This window comes from Cetorhinus maximus, chromosome 6 (assembly GCF_964194155.1).
Source record: "Cetorhinus maximus chromosome 6, sCetMax3.hap1.1, whole genome shotgun sequence".
Classification (NCBI taxonomy): Eukaryota; Metazoa; Chordata; class Chondrichthyes; order Lamniformes; family Cetorhinidae; genus Cetorhinus; species Cetorhinus maximus.
The window spans coordinates 82,584,778-82,603,574 of record NC_135884.1 but is presented as its reverse complement, the minus strand read 5'-3'; the positions used below and the strand labels follow the sequence as shown (position 1 = coordinate 82,603,574).

At 49.7% G+C, this 18,797-nt stretch overlaps 1 protein-coding gene across 1 annotated transcript in view; it reads right to left on the bottom strand.

Annotated features, from left to right (window-relative positions):
* Window positions 1-2,179: 2,179 nt before the first annotated feature.
* The window catches only part of pnp6 (purine nucleoside phosphorylase 6), an 82,280-nt gene continuing 65,662 nt past the window's right edge, over window positions 2,180-18,797 (bottom strand). Inside the window, exon 6 of the mRNA XM_078542946.1 lies at window positions 2,180-6,527. Coding sequence (XP_078399072.1) covers window positions 6,328-6,527 — 200 coding nt within the window. The 3' untranslated portion in view covers window positions 2,180-6,327. The remainder of the gene's footprint in view (window positions 6,528-18,797) is intronic.

Below are 18,797 nucleotides of genomic sequence, written 5' to 3'. Positions count from 1 at the left end.
ACATAATGGAGGATAGAGAAGCTGACAATAAACTTGTAGACCTCCACCTAACCACCTAACTGTACTCCCTCACCCCCAGTCAGCAACACAATCTCTGTAGAGGGTGGTCACCCTGTGCCTGGCTCTTACACAAGCTGCAGTGAAGGGGAAGATGTGGGGCCCATTGATTCTCTCCCAAACTCCAATCCTCGGGGACCACGCTGATGTCATGAGCTGCTTGGCATTGACTCCAGCAAATTTCGGCCTTTCAAACATGGCTGGACTGGTAACTTTTCAGGGAGTGGGGGGAGGGTGGCTTAGTGGTATTGTCACTGATCTAGTAACCCAGAGACCCAGGGTAATACTCTGGGGACCTTGGCTCAAATCCCACCATGGCAAATGGTGAAATTTGAATTCAATAAAAATCTGTCGATTTTTGTAAAAGCCCATCTGGCTCACTAATGTCCTTTAGGGAAGGAAATCTGCCATCCTTACCTGGGTCTGGCCTACATGTGACTCCAGACCCACAGCAATGTGGTTGACTCTTAAATGCCCCCTGAAATGGCCTAGCAAGCCACTCAGTTCCCAAGAGCAATAAATGCTGGTCTAACCAGCTACGAAAAAACACTGCTGCAGCTTGAAGGCATCACGGAAGCGAACAGGACAGTGTTGGTTGTTGGCATGGCACCATAGGGTCACAGCCACCTGTACATTAATGGTCTTTTCCCTTCAGGTAGGGGGCATGGAGGCCACAGGAACACCAGAGGGAATAAGCCTCACAATTCAGGTGGCAGGCTCTTCCTCGTATATATCAACAGGGAATGTGTTAGAATGTCAGCCAGGCAAGCAATGAAGCAACAACTCACTAGAGATAATTATAGACTGAAGCCTTGCTGAGGGCAACAGGATCTCCGGTTTAGTGGAGCAGCATCTTACAAACTATTGGCTACCAACAGCTACCTTAGAAACTGCCAGCGGGCCAGTATAGGGGGAGTGTGGCACTGCCAGCGAGCCAGTATAGGGGGAGTGTGGCACTGCCAGCGGGCCAGTATAGGGGGAGTGTGGCACTGCCAGCGGGCCAGTATAGGGGGAGTGTGGCACTGCCAGCGGGCCAGTAAAGGGGGAGTGTGGCACTGCCAGCGGGCCAGTATAGGGGGAGTGTGGCACTGCCAGCGGGCCAGTATAGGGGGAGTGTGGCACTGCTGACAGAGCAGTAAAGAGGGAGTGCAAAAGATAAGGCTGAAACATCTGGAACAATCTCCAGCCAGAAGTGCTGAGTGGATGATCCATCTTGGCCTCTTCTGGAGGTCCCCAGCATCACAGATGCCAGTCTTCAGCCAATTTGATTCACTGCACATGAATTCAAGAAATGGCTGAAGGCACTGGATACTGCAAAGGCTATGGGCCCTGACAATATTCCGGCAATAGTACTGAAGACTTGTCCTCCAGAGCTGGCCCAGCCCTTAGTCAAGCTGTTCCAGTACAGTTACAACACTAGCATCTACCCGGCAATGTGGAAAACAGGTATGTGCTGTACACAAAAAGCAGGACAAATCTGGCCTGGTGGCCTGTACAATCAGCTTGGGCATTCCTCACCATGGGTAAAATCCCAGCGGTGGCAGGAGGAGGTCCTTAAGTGGCCATTAATTTGTCTCAATCGGCCCAGGGGCAAGCAGCTGCCCAATGCCTTCTCCCCATTGGTAAATCACAGCAGGAGCTGGTAGGCAGCAAGGACAGTGTTTCTGCCATCATGCCCAATTTTACTGACCCCCCCAACCCCACCGCCTACCATCCAGCCCGGGATTCAACACATAATCTAAGATGAGATGAGTGCAGTACTGGGAGAAGTGCTGGATGGTCAGAGGCACTATCTTTTAGTTTAGCTGTTAAACTGAGGCCCTGCATTCTTCAGTTGGATGTTGAAGATGCCTGAAGATGAGGAGGGAGTTTTCCCAGTGTCCGGACCAACATTTTCCCTCAACCAACACCTGAAAACACATTCATCGCTCATTCAGGTTAAAGCTGCTGAGTGTAAAATGGCTGCTAACTTTACCACAATACGAACAGTGTCTCACAATGTGATCGATTGTACATGAGATATTTTGGGATGGTTTGACAGGATATTTTGTAGTAAGTGTCTCTTCTCCACTCTGATTTCATTTTTTGTTTCTTTTTCCAATAAACACACCACGATGAATGTAAAACATTCCGATTCAAATTTATTCTGCTGCAATGTGTGCTTTAACATCCTATTTCTACAGGCTGCTAATTCTTGCTTACATGTTAAATACCAAGGCAGTCTTTTATCACCCTTTAACACTGCACTGTAACTGTGAAACAGAGTTACTGATGTGCAAACAGAAATGCCAGTCAACCGTTTGGGTGCCAACACTGGCATAAACATTAGCTCCAGGTCAGAATAAAGGTCAGTGCTCAAAAACTCAGTGTCAGAGTAAAACAGCCAGTGTTTGGGGAACCCCCAGTGTTAGGGGAACTCCCAGTGTTAAACAACCAGTGATACAATATCATGGATTTGCTAAATAATTGTAAAAGTTAATTTAAACAGATTGACATTAACATGCAATCCAAAACACTCCAGTGGGAAGCCTCACCCACTGACTGTACATACCCTCAAATCCTGATAGAGGGCACTTGTAAAATCCACTGTCTGTGTGGAATCCTCTCTGATGTGCCATCTCAAGACACTGAGTGCTGTGTCAATACAGCCCTTCAGACAAGAGGTCAGGTGCCTTTAAACTGGTGGACGATATTGGTGGTAGCATTCTCATGGGAAGACGAGAGGGTAAGGAGGGAAAAATAACAAGCCTAACAATGAGTAAAAAGTTTATTTTTCCCGAATATATTATAGGACAGACTCCCTGTAAAATTCAGTTAAGATGTGTTGAAGTCAGTAAGTATCTGGTTGGGGGAAGGCTAGGAAATCCTCGAGGGAAACATGTTAGATGGTGCCAGAACTGAGAGGTGACACCTATCAGGAAAGACTGAACAGACTGGGGCTCTTTTCTCTGGGAAAGAGAAGGTTGAGGGGTGACTCGAGGCCATTAAGATTATGAAGGGATTTGACAGGATTGACATTGAGATGTTTCCACTTGTCGGGGTGACCAACACTCAAGAGCCATAAATACAATGGAAGTCACTCATCAATCCAGGAGGGGATTCAGGAGAAACTTCTTTACCCAGAGAGTGGTCAGAATGTGAAACTCTCTACCACACAGAGGAGTTGAGGTGAATAATGTGGATGTGTTTAAAGGGAAGCTCAATAAACATTTAATGGAGAAGGCAATGGGAGCTAATGCTGATAGGATGAAATAAAGAGGGAAAGAAGGAGACTTGTGTGGAGCATAAACACCAGTATAGATCTGTTGGGCCGAATGGCCTGCTTCTGTGCGGTAATGCAGTAGTGCGGTTCTCTGCAGGGTGTGACGGTCCTCCGTTACTAGGGTAGGGGAAGCACTAAGGGGTATAATCAGGGAGGTCCAGGAATGAACAGTGAAAGTATGTGGTTGAATAAATACTTTGAAGTTTCCTGATTGCCTTTGGGAACTTAAATGTTTAGGATAGAGTTCATAACAGGGTCAAGAGTTCAAGATCTGTGGGAGGAGTGCACTGATGGAGTGAATAACTTTTTCTTCCTTTGTGATATTGTGTTGGGAAAGAGCCAGAGTGTTGACAGGTTAAATGCAGAAGGCTAAATCCTATCCTGGGAATATGGTGGTTCCTGGGAGCAGGGAAATGTCACACGGTCAAGAACGGACCTGCTCCGAACTTCCCAGTGCTGGCTGCGGGGTCAGTTTGGTATTCTGGGCTAAAAACAGGAAATGCTGGAAATACTCAGCAGAATTGATAGGAACTGTGGAGAGAGAAACAGAGTCAACGTTTTGAGTCGAGTGCTTCAGAACTGGCTTTCCAGAGTCTTTGATTAGACATTTGGAAATTTTAAGCAACATTTCCCCACGAGTAGGAGTGGGCTGTACGTGGTCTGTGGATGGAGAGGTCGTGTACATCACCTTATTGAAGCTGAAGTTTAATCACACTGACACTCTACACACAATGGCTGCAGTGTCAAAGCCTGAAACAGGATCACAGAGAACTGAGGAGACACTTGACAATAATACAGGTAACAATCATCCTTTTTAGTTGCGTTTTACTTCCCTCTTTCCCTGAACTAAATCCTATTCTCACTCAATATCCACCCATACACATTTCCTAGTGCAGCTTGTTTCCCTGCTGAGTAACAGGTATGTGGGCCGACTCCCAGTAACTAGCGGTCAAGGTGCATTTGATCTGATTGGGGTCAGATTGTGATGGGGAGCAGGAACTCAGGTTGATGTTATCCCACAGGATTTGAGCCTAATTGGAGCAATTGGGAGCCCCTTTACTGGGCACGGAGTGGGAATCCAACTCAGTGCCTCGTGGAGTCTGGAGACTCGTGTCACTCCAGCCAATCGGCTGTCAGGAGAGCTCCGACTCCCTTCATGGTAAATCAGGGAAGTTCTCCCAGTGTGCCGGCCAATATTAATCTCTCAGTCAACACGGATTCCAGTGGGCCAGAACTTCCGAGGACAGGCAATCACCTGTCGATTGCCTCTGCTCCTTTTCACTGACTTGGATCAGGAGCTGCACATTTCTCACCTGACGTTCCAGCCTGGGCCTGGGCCTGGTGAGGAATGTGTGCAGCGTGCCTGCTTCCCAAGTCCTGCCAGTGTGGGGCAACAACGTCGGGGGAAGTGAAACAACACCACCCACCCCCCCAACCCACCCCCACCACCACCACCCAACCCTTTTTGTGGCATTAGCTGCCATAAAGGGGGTAAGTTGAAAGGTTAGAGAGTCGGAACCTTTAATCCTTCTAACTTTTCCTGGATAACTATTCTGCTAAGAGACTCGGGACCATCTGAAGCCTCCAATATAAATCAGAGTATCGGATGGTTCCCAATGCAGGGTAATTGCCCATTGGAAGTTTAAGCTTCCCGGGCAATTCCTGTGCAGTCCTTGCCTAGATACTTCCGGGGAGTGTCCCAGCGCATCTTCCGGGGTACCTCCCGGGTACAACCCCCCCCACCCAGGGGACAGAAGTTCTGGGCCATTATCTGTTCATTATCACATTGCTGCTTGTGGGAGTTTGCTGGACACAAATTAACTGCCGTATTTCCCACATTACAACAGTGACTACTCGGAACTCGGAGTCAGGAGACTCCCAGGAGGACCGTGGAAACATTTCAGGAATGTCCTGAAAGCATCCTCGAAGAGGTCAAACACCCCCACTAACTCGAGGGAGTCTCTGGCTTGTGGCCGACCAAAATGGAGAAGGTTCATTCGGGAAGACACTGAAGACATCGAGAGGCTTCATCAGGAAGGTGCAGAGGTGAAATCAGAGGGAGCAGACAAACCTCCAAATAACCCATCTACCCAGCCCTTCGAGCACCTCCTGCCCCCCATGTGACGGAGTCTGCAGATCACACATTGGACTTATCAACCATCTCAGAACCCATCAAACCGGAATAGAAGCAAGTCATCCTCAACCGGAGGGACTGGATAAGAAGGAGAAGAAGACACTTCAAGAATTACTCCAATGGCTGTAAAGCGCTTTGAGATATGCGAGTCTTTCATCTTGTTCCAGTAGAAATCCACTTTTTCTTTATCTACGATAGTATGAATTAGAAATAAACCTCATAATCTAAAATTAAACACAGTATGGGGGTGAAATTGGACATGGTGGAAACAGAATCACTTTGGCCAACCATTATATTATATTATATTACACTGCCAAAAGTCAAACACTGAACGTCAGACAGAGACTGTAACAGGCGGGCTTAGCAGGAGCTGCTGAGGGGTGGATCAGATGGAAGGGGCATATATAGAGCAAGCAGGGCATAAAATGGGTGGGCAACTGCTATAAAGGAACATAGGACTTAGGAGGAGGAATAGGCCATTCAGCCCTTTGAGCCTGTATAAGGCCAATATCATGGGTGGGATGCGTATTGGGAGGGTGGGTGTATTAGATGGGTGTATAATGGGTGGAGGGGGTTTATAACTGGGGGGGTTGTAGAGGGTGGGTGGCATATATAACAGGGCGGGTGGGGTATATTGGCTGGGTGGGGTGTATAACAGATGAGCCATCTAGCAGGGGTTGGGGTGTATATCAGGCACTTAGCAGGTTGGCTGTGCATTGGGCGCTGTGCACAAGGGCTGACTGATTCGATTCTCCATGTTTTGCATCCCCTGCCCATGTCCAATTTCACTCCCTATTTGTTAATGATATTATTGCTGCAGCTTCGTCAGGACGCAGGGCCATTGCCATTTCCTGCTAGGCTGCTGCCAGCCTGTTCAGTCCATCTTCCCCACGAGGTTGCTGATCAGTCTCTGGAGGGCCTCAGCTCGGTCCCTCGATGTCTGGAGGACTTCCTCGTGGTTTGTCTTCTCTTGGCTGCTGTAGTCCATCACAACCTTGTTGGTGATGAGGGAGATGCCAAATACTCGCATTCCGCAATGTCGAGCAAGGATCACCTCGGGCACTGTGCTCATACCTGTAGAGAGAAACATCCTCAACATCAGGCCACAGTATAATTAGATGGAGGTGAGCACACAGACCAGGCCCAATACTCTGATTGTCCAATAAACTCTCTCACTCTGTGGGGATCCAGAGAGCAACAATTCGGATGATATCAGGAATTAGGGCTTTAAATTAAGAGGCAAACTATCAGAACAAAATTTAGAAACATAGAAGGAGGCTATTCAGCCCATCATCGCTGAGCTGGCCCTTTGACAGAGCTATCCAATTAGTCCTGTTCCCCTGCTCGTTCCCTGTACCCCTGCACATTTCTATCCTTCAGGTACTTATCCCATTCCCTTTTGAAAGTTCTCTCAAATCTGCTTCCACCGCCCTTTCAGGCATGTTCTGGTTACCAAGCTGCCTTTATTAAAGGCAAGAAGCTCAGCTACAGGAGTGTCGTAGGTATGTGACTTGGACGAGTATATTCCTGAACGAACAGTTCAGTGGAACAGTATTGATTCCCCCAATGCAAGATTGAGAAACAAAAATTAATTTTGAAAAGAAAAATCAGGAAAGATAAAGCTGTAATCAGTAAAAGTAACAGTGACTCTGTCGGATTGTTATAAACACCCATCTAGATCATTCATGTCTTTTAAGGAAGGAAATCTGCTGTCCTCACTCGGTCTGGACTAGGTATGACTCCTGGGTGATTTATTTTTATTATTCATTTATGGGATATGGGCGTCGCTGGCTAGGCCAGCATTTATTGCTCATCCCTAATTGCCCTTGAGAAGGTGGTAGTAAGCTGCCTCCTTGAACCGCTGCAGTCCATGTGGTGTAGGTACACCCACAGTGCTGTTAGAGAGGGAGTTCTAGGATTTTGACCCAGTGACAGTGAAGGAACGGTGATATATTTCCAAGTCAGGATGGTGAGTGGCTTGGAGGGGAACTTCCAGGTGGTGGTGTTCCCAACTATCTGCTGCCCTTGTCCTTCTAGATGGTAGTGATCGTGGGTTTGGAAGGTGCTGTCTAAGGAGCCTTGGTGATTTCCTGCAGTGCATCTTGTAGATGGTACACACTGCTGCTACTGTGCGTCGGTGGTGGAGGGAGTGAATGTTTGTGGATGGGGTGCCAATCAAGCGGGCTGCTTTGTCCTGGATAGTGTCAAGCTTCTTGAATGTTCTTGGAGCTGCACTCATCCAGGAAAGTGGAGAGTATTCCATCACACTTCTGACTTGTGCCTTGTAGATGGTGGACAGGCTTTGAGGAGTCAGGAGGTGTGTTACTCGCTGCTGGATTCCTAGCCTCTGACCTGCTCCTGTAGACACAGTATTTATATGGCTAGTCCAGTTCAGTTTCTGGTCAATGGTAACCCCCAGGATGTTGATAGAGGGGGATTCAGTGATGGTAATGCCATTGAATGTCACAAGAAGATGGTAGATTCTCTCTTGTTGGAGATGTTCATTTCCTGACACTTGTGCGGCACGAATGTTACTTGCCACTTGTCAGTCCAAGCCTGGATATTGTCCAGGTCTTGCTGCATTTGGACATGGACTGCTTCAGTATCTGAGGAGTTGTGAATGGTGCTGAACGTTGTGAAATCATCAGTGAACATCCCCACTTCTGACCTTATGATGGAAGGAAGGTCATTGATGAAGCAGCTGAAGATGGTTGGGCCAAGGACACTACCCTGAGGAACTCCTGCAGTGATGTCCTGAAGCTGAGATGACTGACCTCCAACAATCACAACCATCTTCCTTTGTGCTAGGTATGACTCCAACCAGTGGAGAGTTTTCCCCCTGATTCCATTGACTCCAGTTTTGCTAGGGCTCCTTGATGCTACATTCGGTCAAATGCAGCCTTTATGTGAAGGGCAGTCACTGTCACCTCACCTAGGGACTTCAGCTTTTTTGTTCATGTTTGAACCAAGGCCGTAAAGAGGTCAGGAGCTGAGTGGCCCCTGCAGAGCCTAAACTGAACGTCAGTGAGCAGGTTATTGCTAAGCAAGTGCCACTTGATAGCACTGTTGATGACCCCTTCCATTACTTTACTCATGATCAAGAGTAGACTGATGGGGTGGTAATTGGCCAAGTTAGATCTGTCCTGCTTTTTGTGTACAGGACACACCTGGGCAATTTTCCACAGAGCCGGGTAGATGCCAGTGTTGTAGCTGTACTGGAACAGCTTGGCTAGGGACGCGCAAGTTCTGGAGCACAAGTCTTCAGTACTATTGCCAGAATATTATCAGGGCCCATAGCCTTTGCAGTATCCAGTGCCTTCAGCTGTTTCTTGATCTCACATGGAGTGAATCGAATTAGCTGAAGACTGGCATTTGTGATGCTGGGGACCTCCTGAGGAGGCCGAGATGGATCATCCACTCAGCACTTCTGGCTGAAGATTGTAGCAAATGCTTCAGCCTTAGCTTTTGCATTGATGTGCTGGGCTCTCCCATTATTGAGGATGGGGATATTTGTGCAGCCTCCTCCTCCAATGAGTTGTTTTAATTGTTCACCATATTCATGACTGGATGTGGCAGGACAGCAGAGCTTACATCTAATTCATTGGTTGTGAAATCGCTTAGCTCTGTGTATCACTTGCTGCTTATGCTGTTTGGCATGCAAGTAGTCCTGTGTTATAGCTTCACCAGGTTGACACCTCAATTTTAGGTATACCTGGTGCTGCTCCTGGAATGCCCTCATTGAACCAGAGTTGATCACCGGGCTTGATGGTAATGGTAGAGTGGGGGATATGCTGGGCCATGAGGTTACAGATTGTGTTCAAGTACAATTATGCTGCTGCTGATGGCCCACAGTGTCTCATGGATGCCCAGTCCTGAGTTGCTAGATCTATTCGAAATCTATCCCATTTAGCACGGTGGTAATGCCACACAACATGATGGAGGGTATCCTCAATGTGAAGGCGGGACTTCATCTTGTCTACACAAGGTGGTCACTCCTACCGATACTGTCATGGTCAGATGCATCTGCGGCTGGCAGGTTTGTGAGGATGAGATCAAGTCTGTTTTTCCTTTGAAATCTTAACTACTCCCTGGAATGACCCAGAACCTATTCAGTTCTATCATTCAGGATTGACAATGAATCCTATGCCCAGTGATTCAGGACTTTGAACTGGAAGCACCTAGGAAGGTAAGAATCTGGGGGACAGGAGAGACCATTACAGCTCAGACTGCTCAGCCCAAATTCCAAATTTCAAATGACATAAATGAAGGTCATGAATTACTCAAATTTCAGGGTGTCCCAGAAACTCTCTCATGGAACCTGAAAGAATCTGGGAGTCAGTTTGAAAATCTGAGGAATCAAATAGTTTGAATCTACAAAGAGATTGATCCAGGCTCAAGATGATAATAATGTAAGTTATTTACAAAGGGTTGGTGTTCCTCTTGTGGAGTTAGGTGGGAGATGCGCTTCCTGTAAATGCAAAATAAATCGCTTAACTTCTGAAGATGTGGTTCATTGTCAGAAATTGCAAAGGCTCACCCAGCTCAGTCAACCCTGCAAAGTCTTCCTCACTAACCTCTGGGGACTTGTGCCAAAATTCGGGGGGGGGCTGTCCCACAGGCTAGTCAAGTAACATAGACATAGTCATATTCGCCGACTCAGACCTTACGGCCAATATCCCAGACTCCTCCATCTTAATAATAAAAGCAAAATACTGCGGATGCTGGAAATCTGAAACAAAAACGTAAAATGCTGGAAAAGCCCAGCAGCTCTGGCAGCATCTGTGGAGAGAGAAACAAGAGTTAACATTTCAAGTCTGTACGACTCCCCTTGAAGTAGAGTCATACGGACTCAAAATGTTGGCTGGAATTTTCCGACCTCGGTGACATTGGACGTCATGGCGGGTGAGGGGGGACAATATGGCGAGGATGCCAAAAATCGGCTTCACGCTGTTGTGAAACCAGTTTGCAATCGTTCACCCCACCTGTCAATGGTGGGCTGTGTTTCCCACCGCCACAAGTTGGGAACCTAATTTCAATGCTTTAGCATCTCATTACCTCATTTCCCTCACGTCAAGTTTACCGCCCCTGTTGGCGTGACTTCAGAACGGCGTGCTTCACAACTGCCTTTAAAAGGCGTGCACCTGGCGAGCTGAACTTCGAGGGGAACTCGGAGGTGAGTGCACACAACCTTGCGCAGCGTTTGCAAGCATTGCTCAGATGACTTCAAGGAAGAAGCGCCGCACATTTGCAGGTGGGCGCAGGCAAGTCACTTTTTCCCAGCTGGCTTTCAGCACGGTGCCAGGGCAAGAGCTCCAGTGCGGGTCAGGTCAGGGTGGGGAGGTGGGGGGCAAGGCAGCACAGACTGAAGGAAATACCCAAGCGCATGCCAGGGTGGGTGGGGGGAGTGGGGATGAGGGAAGAGGTCAGGCACTTGGAAAAGCTTGTCAGAAGTGAGCATTCATCCACAGCTGAGACTGTTCAGCAGCAGCTCAGTTGACATGCTTGGAGTCGGGCCTATGAAGCTTTGCTGCCCACTCAAACAATGCAAAAGCATGAAAATGCCATCAAATGCTCCAGAGCTTTACAACGCCCCCCCCAGGCACAGACTGCAAATTAAGGTGCATTTTAGGGGGCAGCAGAACAATTGGCTGACTGGGCAAGTTGTAGAATCTCCTTGTGTAAGGTGGCCATGACGCAGTCAGTGGTGGAGGCACTCACAGCCTCTTGCAATGTCATTATTAAGGTTTGGACCAGTATCCCTCGTGGTTCAAGCTGACAGTGCAGCCTTGCAGTGTGGGTTAGGAGAATGTCTGTGACTGAGCTGAGAGCACAGTATGCAGTCCAGTGGCTGAAACTGCTGCCAATCAGCCAAGTGGGGTGGGGCGGAGGTGGGTGGGGTTTCAGACAGCCAATGAGTGCACAAGACACTGACCATCCAAGTGGTGGTCAGCACTCTCCTGCACATGTGAAGGGGCCTTCAGGCTTAACAAAGGGAGGTTCTTAAGGCACATATGCTAAACCACACATCTCTCTCTTTGATCCTCCAGGAGGAGATCATTAGAATCATGGAGCCTGGTGATTTAGCTGTATGCTTCATGGCTTACAGGGAGCAGAGGAGAAGAGGTGCCTGGCTCAGCAAAGGAGCACCATCCTCCAGATGAAGGGGCGGCAGGGCCTGTTGTGCACGCAGCTGAAGATTCACAGAGAGCCATTGCTCGTAGGCACCTCGCGAGGCCCAGGTCTATAGATGGCACCTGTCACTCCTGCAGATGACTGAGAACCAGTGTCGCTGAAGACTGCTCATGTCTGGGAAACTGGTTGGTCACATATGCCACCTGCTGCAGGATTTGGCATCACAGGGATATGAAGGGCATCCAGTGCCAGTGGTCGTGAAAGTGACTGCAGCGCTCAATTTTTACACCAGTGGCTCCTTCCAGGGCTCCACAGGTGACCTGTTCAGGATCTCACAAGCCTCCACATGCAAGTGTATCCAGGAGGTCACGGAGGCACAGAACTTTGTGCATTTTGCCCGGGATCAGGAAAGCCAGGAAGCAAGAGCGCTGGGATTTGCGCAGATCTCAGGTTTTCCACAGGTGCAGGGTGCCATCGACTGCACTCACATGGCATTCAGATCTCAGTGGCAACAAGCAGTCAACTATGTCAACTACAAGGTCTTCCACTTGCTGAATGTTCAGCTGGTGTGTGACCACCACAAACACATCCTACAGGTCTGCACATGATTCCTAGGGACTGTCCACGAATCCTACATCCTTGTCAGGGATCTGAGACCTGCAGTCTTCCAGGGTCCTGAAAGGCTGCAGGGTTGGCTCCTCAGGAACAAGGGCTACCCACAGAGGACATGGCTGATGACACCCGTCTGGCGGCCTCAGACTGCAGCAGAGCGACGGTATAATGAGGCTGATGCTGTGACCCAGACTTTGGTGGAGCAAATGATAGGCATTTTGAAAATGAGGTTCTGGTGCCTCAACAGATCTGGTGGAGCACTGCAATACAGTCCCCAGAGGGTGTCACGCATCATCGTCGCTTACTGCCACAATACAACCTGGCATTGCAATGGGAGGGAGGACCTGGCTGAGGAGGAGATGGAGAAGTTGCATGTCTCCTCCAATGAGGAGGATGTCGAAGGGAATGACGTCGATGAGCTCCTCGAAGGTGAGAATGCTGGTGATGAGGCCATCGCACTGGCCAGGCAAGGCAGGTGTGCTCGGGAGACCCTCATGGCCGCATGATTCATGGAGGGTGATGACAAGATGCAGGGAGGACAGTCCTGATATCCTCACCTTGCATCTGTGAACGTTTGACTCCTGTGTGGCTGATGGCAGCACACACATACCCTCAGTGCTCAGGCTCATGTCATGGAGACGCAGCAGAGGCCCTAATAGTCGCTAGATTCCAGGAGGATGATGACAACATATACAGTGAGGACACTCCATAGATCTTCACATTGCCTCTGTGAGTGTCTGACTCCCGTCTGGCTGAGGCCAGCTCGCTCACGCTCTGTGATCAGGTTCATATCATGGAGACGCAGCCATGAAACTTTAAATGCTCCTGATCCTTTGTCAGACTTCAGCACCTGTCCCCTTCAGGAGCACAGCTTCACTGGGCACAGATACTGAAGAGATGGGGGGGCCTTCCCCCACTTCAAAGGAGCTGAGAGCCCATAGAGAGAACGATGGAACTCTGTGATGCCTGACCACGATATTCTGGCAGCAATGACAAGCACCATCGAGGTGCAGGCATCAGTAATGTGTCCAGTGAGTGTGAAACCGGGCCATCACTTTGGTCTGAATGTTACACAATGCACAGGGAAGAGGCCCTGGACTGAGACACCTGTCTTTATCTTGTGCAGGAACCAAGGTTTCACATCTGAATGACACAAACACTGTTTATCATAACAAGGAGTGAGAGGCAAGGAGACATTCTTGGGAATTATGTACAAGTGATTAACACCGGTGCCCAGTCTGTACAACCACATCTTCTTAACCTCCCTAGACCTGCTGTTACGTCTTGGTGCTCCCCGGACATCCATAGCGGAGGTGGAGGCAGCCTGCTGACTGCTACGCACTGTCCGTGATGACCTTGGCGGGCGTCCTCTGGAGGGCCAAGACCTGGAGGGCCCCAGCCTGCTTTGGGTGTCCTGCTGGGGGCCAAATGCACCCTTCTCAGCCTGTGGAGCTGGAACTGCAGGGTCACAGGAAGAGGGGATTTGGATCGGCCGGACATTCCCGGATTTAGCTGGGTGGATGTCCCCCAGGTGTTGAGTTGCTGGTCCTCCTCCCTATTGGTGCCTGACGGTCCCTAGCTGACTCCTTGAGGGGAAGGGGAAGTTGAAGTGAGATTGAGCTGCTCTGCACCCCTCCCGCGTTGACACTGTTGGAAGCCAATTATGGTGTCAGTGATGGAGTTCAGCCCGTGCAGCAGTGCAGGGCCGATGTCCTGGACCAAGGTCTCCATGGCGGCCGCCACCCTACCAGTGTTGATCTCGGTGCTTTGGCATGCCGGTGATATCGCCTCAGCCTGAAGACAGACGGACTCCTCCATCATGCCTTGCAATGAGGAGTGCAGCAGACCTTCCTGATGTTCCCAAGCTGCCTTTGCCAGTGTGAAAGCACAGCAGGATTATCCAATGGTGTCCACCATGGCAAAACGCCAATCCTGTTGGAGGCTGGCGGGAACCTGCTTTGCATCCCTGTAATGGGATGGAAAGTAAGACTTGACCGGAATTGTCCCCCCAGGTGTCAGATTTATTGTTATGCCAGCGGGAAAACACACAGGCCCAAAACACATCTGGACAAGTGTGATGTGCAGAAGTCAGGGCGTACCATTAGGGCCTTGCTCAGATGGCGGACATCCGAGGAGCAGAAGATGCTGGAGCCCGACAGCTACCGGACCCCGAGGAACACATGAGGCTCCAAAAGGCCCTGCCACACACAAACTTCCTCCAAAATCACTCACGGTCCGGCTGCATGCAGCTGGACTGTTAGTGGGGCGGGGTGGGGGGGCGGGGTGGGGGGGGCGGGGGGCGGATGCAGTGGGAGGACTCACGAAGCCTGTCAATGAAGCTGAAAGACACCATTACACATTATTCAGTGAAAGTGAATATATCTTCAGCTTATAAAGAGACAAAATGTATTCACCCAGCAACTACTTGTGATCAGAGTTTCTTAACTTTTCTATGCCTACCACTGACATCCACAGCAGGGGTGGAGACAGCCTGTGCAGTGGTTGGCCCTGCTGCCTCTGGTGACTTCAGTGTGCGTCCTCTGGAGAGCCGAGGCCTTGAGGCCCCGGATGCTTTGGTTGACCTCCTATGGGCCAGCTGCTCCCACTGTGGTGACAGAGGAGGAGGTTGAGGGGGTCATAGGCAAAGGGGACTTGGAGAGGGCGGAAGCCTCTGAGATTCCTGAATGGATGACCCACAGGTGTCCAGCTCCTCCTCCCCTCGGGTGCTCGAGGGCCTCGGCCTGACTCCTTGAGGGGAAGGAGCAGCTGGAGGGAATTCAAGGTGCCCAGTTTCCCTCTTGCGTTGCCACTTCAGGAACTCACCCATGGCTCCTACAGTGGAGTGTAGCTCTGCACACATCCCGCATTCTGCTGGACCAGGGTCACCGTGACGTTCACCATCTTTCCCCTGGAGACCTCCATACGCGCACATGTGGGCACCGCTTCATCAGAGAGCAGGCAAACACACTCCTCTGACTCACATTGAGAGCTTCCAATAGCTCTGTGTGATGTTCCCCCGCCTTCTGCTGACTCTCCAGGATGAGTTGGAAGGCCAAATCCAGAGGTTCATCACCTGACTCAGACTTCACAGATGCCTCTTCCCCAGCAGTCCTCCGAGTGCCGGAGAATTCAGCTGAACCTGCCTCCTCCTGCTGCGGACACGTGTCTGTGTGGTGACCACCATATTGTGAACCTGAGCCTGCTCCATATCCAGGTCCCAACGAGGTCTGTGTCTCTGCGCTGCTGGAGGGTGTGGGTAAGCGCTGTGACAGGTCTTCCAGGCTGCTTATTTCCAGCTCTTCAATGGAGGAGCTGTCCTCTTGGCTGGAGGTGAGGATGTGGATGGAGCTGAGGGAATGGCTGGCTGAGGATGTCGGTCTCTTGGCAGAGCTCCCTGTGAACCTAAGTAGAGATAATTAGTGCATGGCAGCAGAGTCAAAAAGAGGAGAGAGAGAGAGATAGCACTCACATTTGCGTTGAGAGAGGGATGATGTGGTGCAGGATCCTCAGGTTGGTGTTTGCCGCCGACCTCACCGTCGCTGCAGGCACGGTCCACGTCCTCACCAGTCAGCGCGATGGCACGCTCCTCAAAGTGAGTGAGGGGCCTAATATGGGCCACTTCACCCCCAGTCTGGGACCTCTCCCTGCTGATGTGAGCCAGCTTCTCCTGTATGAAAATAGATGGAGAGAGTGTGAGCAGGACACATGGCACTGCATGGAATGCTTGTGTGGTGATCGGAGCCATGGACAGGATGAGGACACGAGCTCCAGAGGATATGAGCCTGATGGAGATGTGAGGGTGTGTGTGAGAGTTAGTGATGTTGTCCCTTGAGGTGTGAGATCCCTGTGGATGTGTGATGGGTTTGTGAGTGTGTGAGTCAAGAGAGATGAAGTGGTTGACTTACCCTGGCGGAATGGATGAGAGCATTCGTCCTCTTCCTGCACTGGATGGCGACCTCCTCTGTGCTCCGGTGGCACTGACCGCTGCTGTCACCGCCTCCCAGACCGGATTGGTTGATTGATTGATTGCGGCCAGTGCGGGGGTAGAGGACATCGTGGTGGCCTTCCACTGTGTCCAGCAGCCGCCCTAGAGAGGCATCACTAAACTTGGGGGCTGCCATCTTCTTTGCTTTCGGGGCCACCTGTCACCTGGAGCAGTCCTGGTCTGTTGACATGAAGTAGGCTGTGCTCTGCTGCGCTTTAAATGTGGCACCCAGAGCAAGGAAGTGCCGAGGTCACTGCCGGGTGGGCAAATTTGAGCCCAGCCGCCAGCGATCCGGAGTGATTCCCATGAATGCATAATTAATGAGGCATTGGGAGTGGGACAATATGGCGTGAAAAGCTGCCATTGTGGCCGGCGGATAAAATGTCCTTTTTCCTGCCCGCTACCGTACACTGTACAAATCTATGGCTGCAGTATGTACCATCTACAAGATGCACCAAGGCTCCTTAGACAGCACCTTCCAAACCCACGACTGCTACCACCTAGAAGCTCAAGGGCAGCAGGCACATGGGAACACCACCGCTTGCAAGTTCCCCTCCAAGCCACTCACCATCCTGACTTGGAAATATATCGTCGTTCCTTCACTGTCGCTGGGTCAAAATCCTGGAACTCCCTCCCTAACAGCACTGTGGGTGTACCTAGACCACATGGACTGCAGTTATTCAAGAAGGCAGCTCACCACCACCTTCTCAAGGGCAATTAGGGATGGGCAATAAATGCTGGCCTAGCCAGCAACACCCATGTCCTGTGAATGAATAAAAAGGCCTGTTCAAACATCTAGGTAGAAATTTCCTTGAGTATGGAAGATTAAAGGCTGATCTAATTGAGGTGTTTGAAATGATTAAAGGGTTTGATAGGGTAGATAAAGAGAAACTATTTCCTCTGGTGGCAGAGTCCAGGACATGAGCGCATAACATTAAAATTTCAGTTAGGTTGTTCAGGGGTGATGTCAGGAAGCATTTCTTCACACAAAGGCTAGTGGAAATCTGGAACTTTTTCTGTCAAAAACTGCTGATGCTGGGGGTCAATTTCAAATTTTAAAATGGAGATTTAATTTAGGCATGGGTATTAATGGAGCCAAGGCAGGTAGACAGAGCTAAGATACAAGTTTGTCATGATTTAATTAAATGGCAGAATAGGCCCGAGAGGCTGAATGGTCTCCTCCTCTTCCTGTTTTCTCTTCTATGTCGAGAATGTTAAAGAACAAGTCACGTTGTCCTGTTTCATTATCCCGGGTATATTCTAGAAAGCTCACTTCGATCTCAAGACTAGGATTGAAACTCTTTAAGGTTTGGCAAGCTGGGATTTGCCTACAACAGTGACCCTAACATACAAGTGACAACATAATACTTGGTAAAAATAAGATTCAAATGATCCATAGGCCAGAATTTTACGTTCGGTGTGCAGGCACAGGCCCGACACGCCCGAGCATAATATGACGCGTGATGACATCAGGCGTGCATCCCGACATCATTGCGCACTCGTGCGATATTTTGTTTGGTGGGCTCGTGCCGGAGTCGGCTGCGCACCTGCTGATAATTGATGTCATTAACAAGGTAATTAACTTGAAATTTACGCTGCCCATCCAACCTAACAGTTGGCGGCAGATGAAAAGGTCAAGCGGCCTTTATATTTTTTAGGAAGCTTCATCGACGAGCGGGATGAGGTTTCCTAAAGCTAATACTAATTAAATAAAACCTTTATTTTGAAAATAAAAACATGTCCCATCTCATGTGACACAGTCACATGAGGGGACATGTTTTGTTAAATTTTTACTGTCTTTATTAATTTTTTAAACAGTGCTTCAATCTCCCTGAGACAGCTCCATGCCTCAGGGAGATTGAAGCGCTCTTTCACACACATGCACGAATTGCGCTCGAGGCCCACTCGCCCTACTCCCACCCGCCTGCACAGGCAGCGCTCAGCGCCGTCACTCGCGATCCACGCAGGGCGGGCCTTAATTGGCCCACCCATGTGAAATCGCGGAGCAGAGCCAATCGCGGGCGGCAGTTGGCCTCCTGACCGCCCTCCCCCGCTCCCGCCGAGCCCACCCAACGAAAGAAAAATTTCTGGCCATAGTGTTCTATCACCCCTACCCCTGAATCTCTTTGACAAACGTCTGTCCAGTTCCTTAGAGGGAGGCTAACTAACAGATTTAAACTGAACAAGTCACAAATAACATGTAGCAATTAGAAGAGAACCTTGCACTCCAGGGAAGGGGGCAGAATTTCAACAAAAGCAGTCGATTGGATGTCAATGAACTCAGAAAGGAAATGGATAAATGTCAGGGTCAGATCCAGGTTGGATGATCAAGGGTTAAAAGCGCAGTGAGAGCAGTGGCTACATACTCTACTGGGACACAAAGCCTGGTGCAGGCGGCTGGAGGGAGTCATGTGTGGGAGTGGGGAAACTGAGTGTTTGTATCATGGAGACAGGGGATAAAATAGACTTTGGGGATCGGGGAATATTTAGACCGTGAGTCCCTTCAGGGGATGAACCATGTGTGGTGGAAGCTGTGATTGGGCTGGTAGCCATTCAGTAAAGTTGACACAGTGGCTTTCAGCCAATCAAGTCAACTGAGAAGAGTCTGTAACATG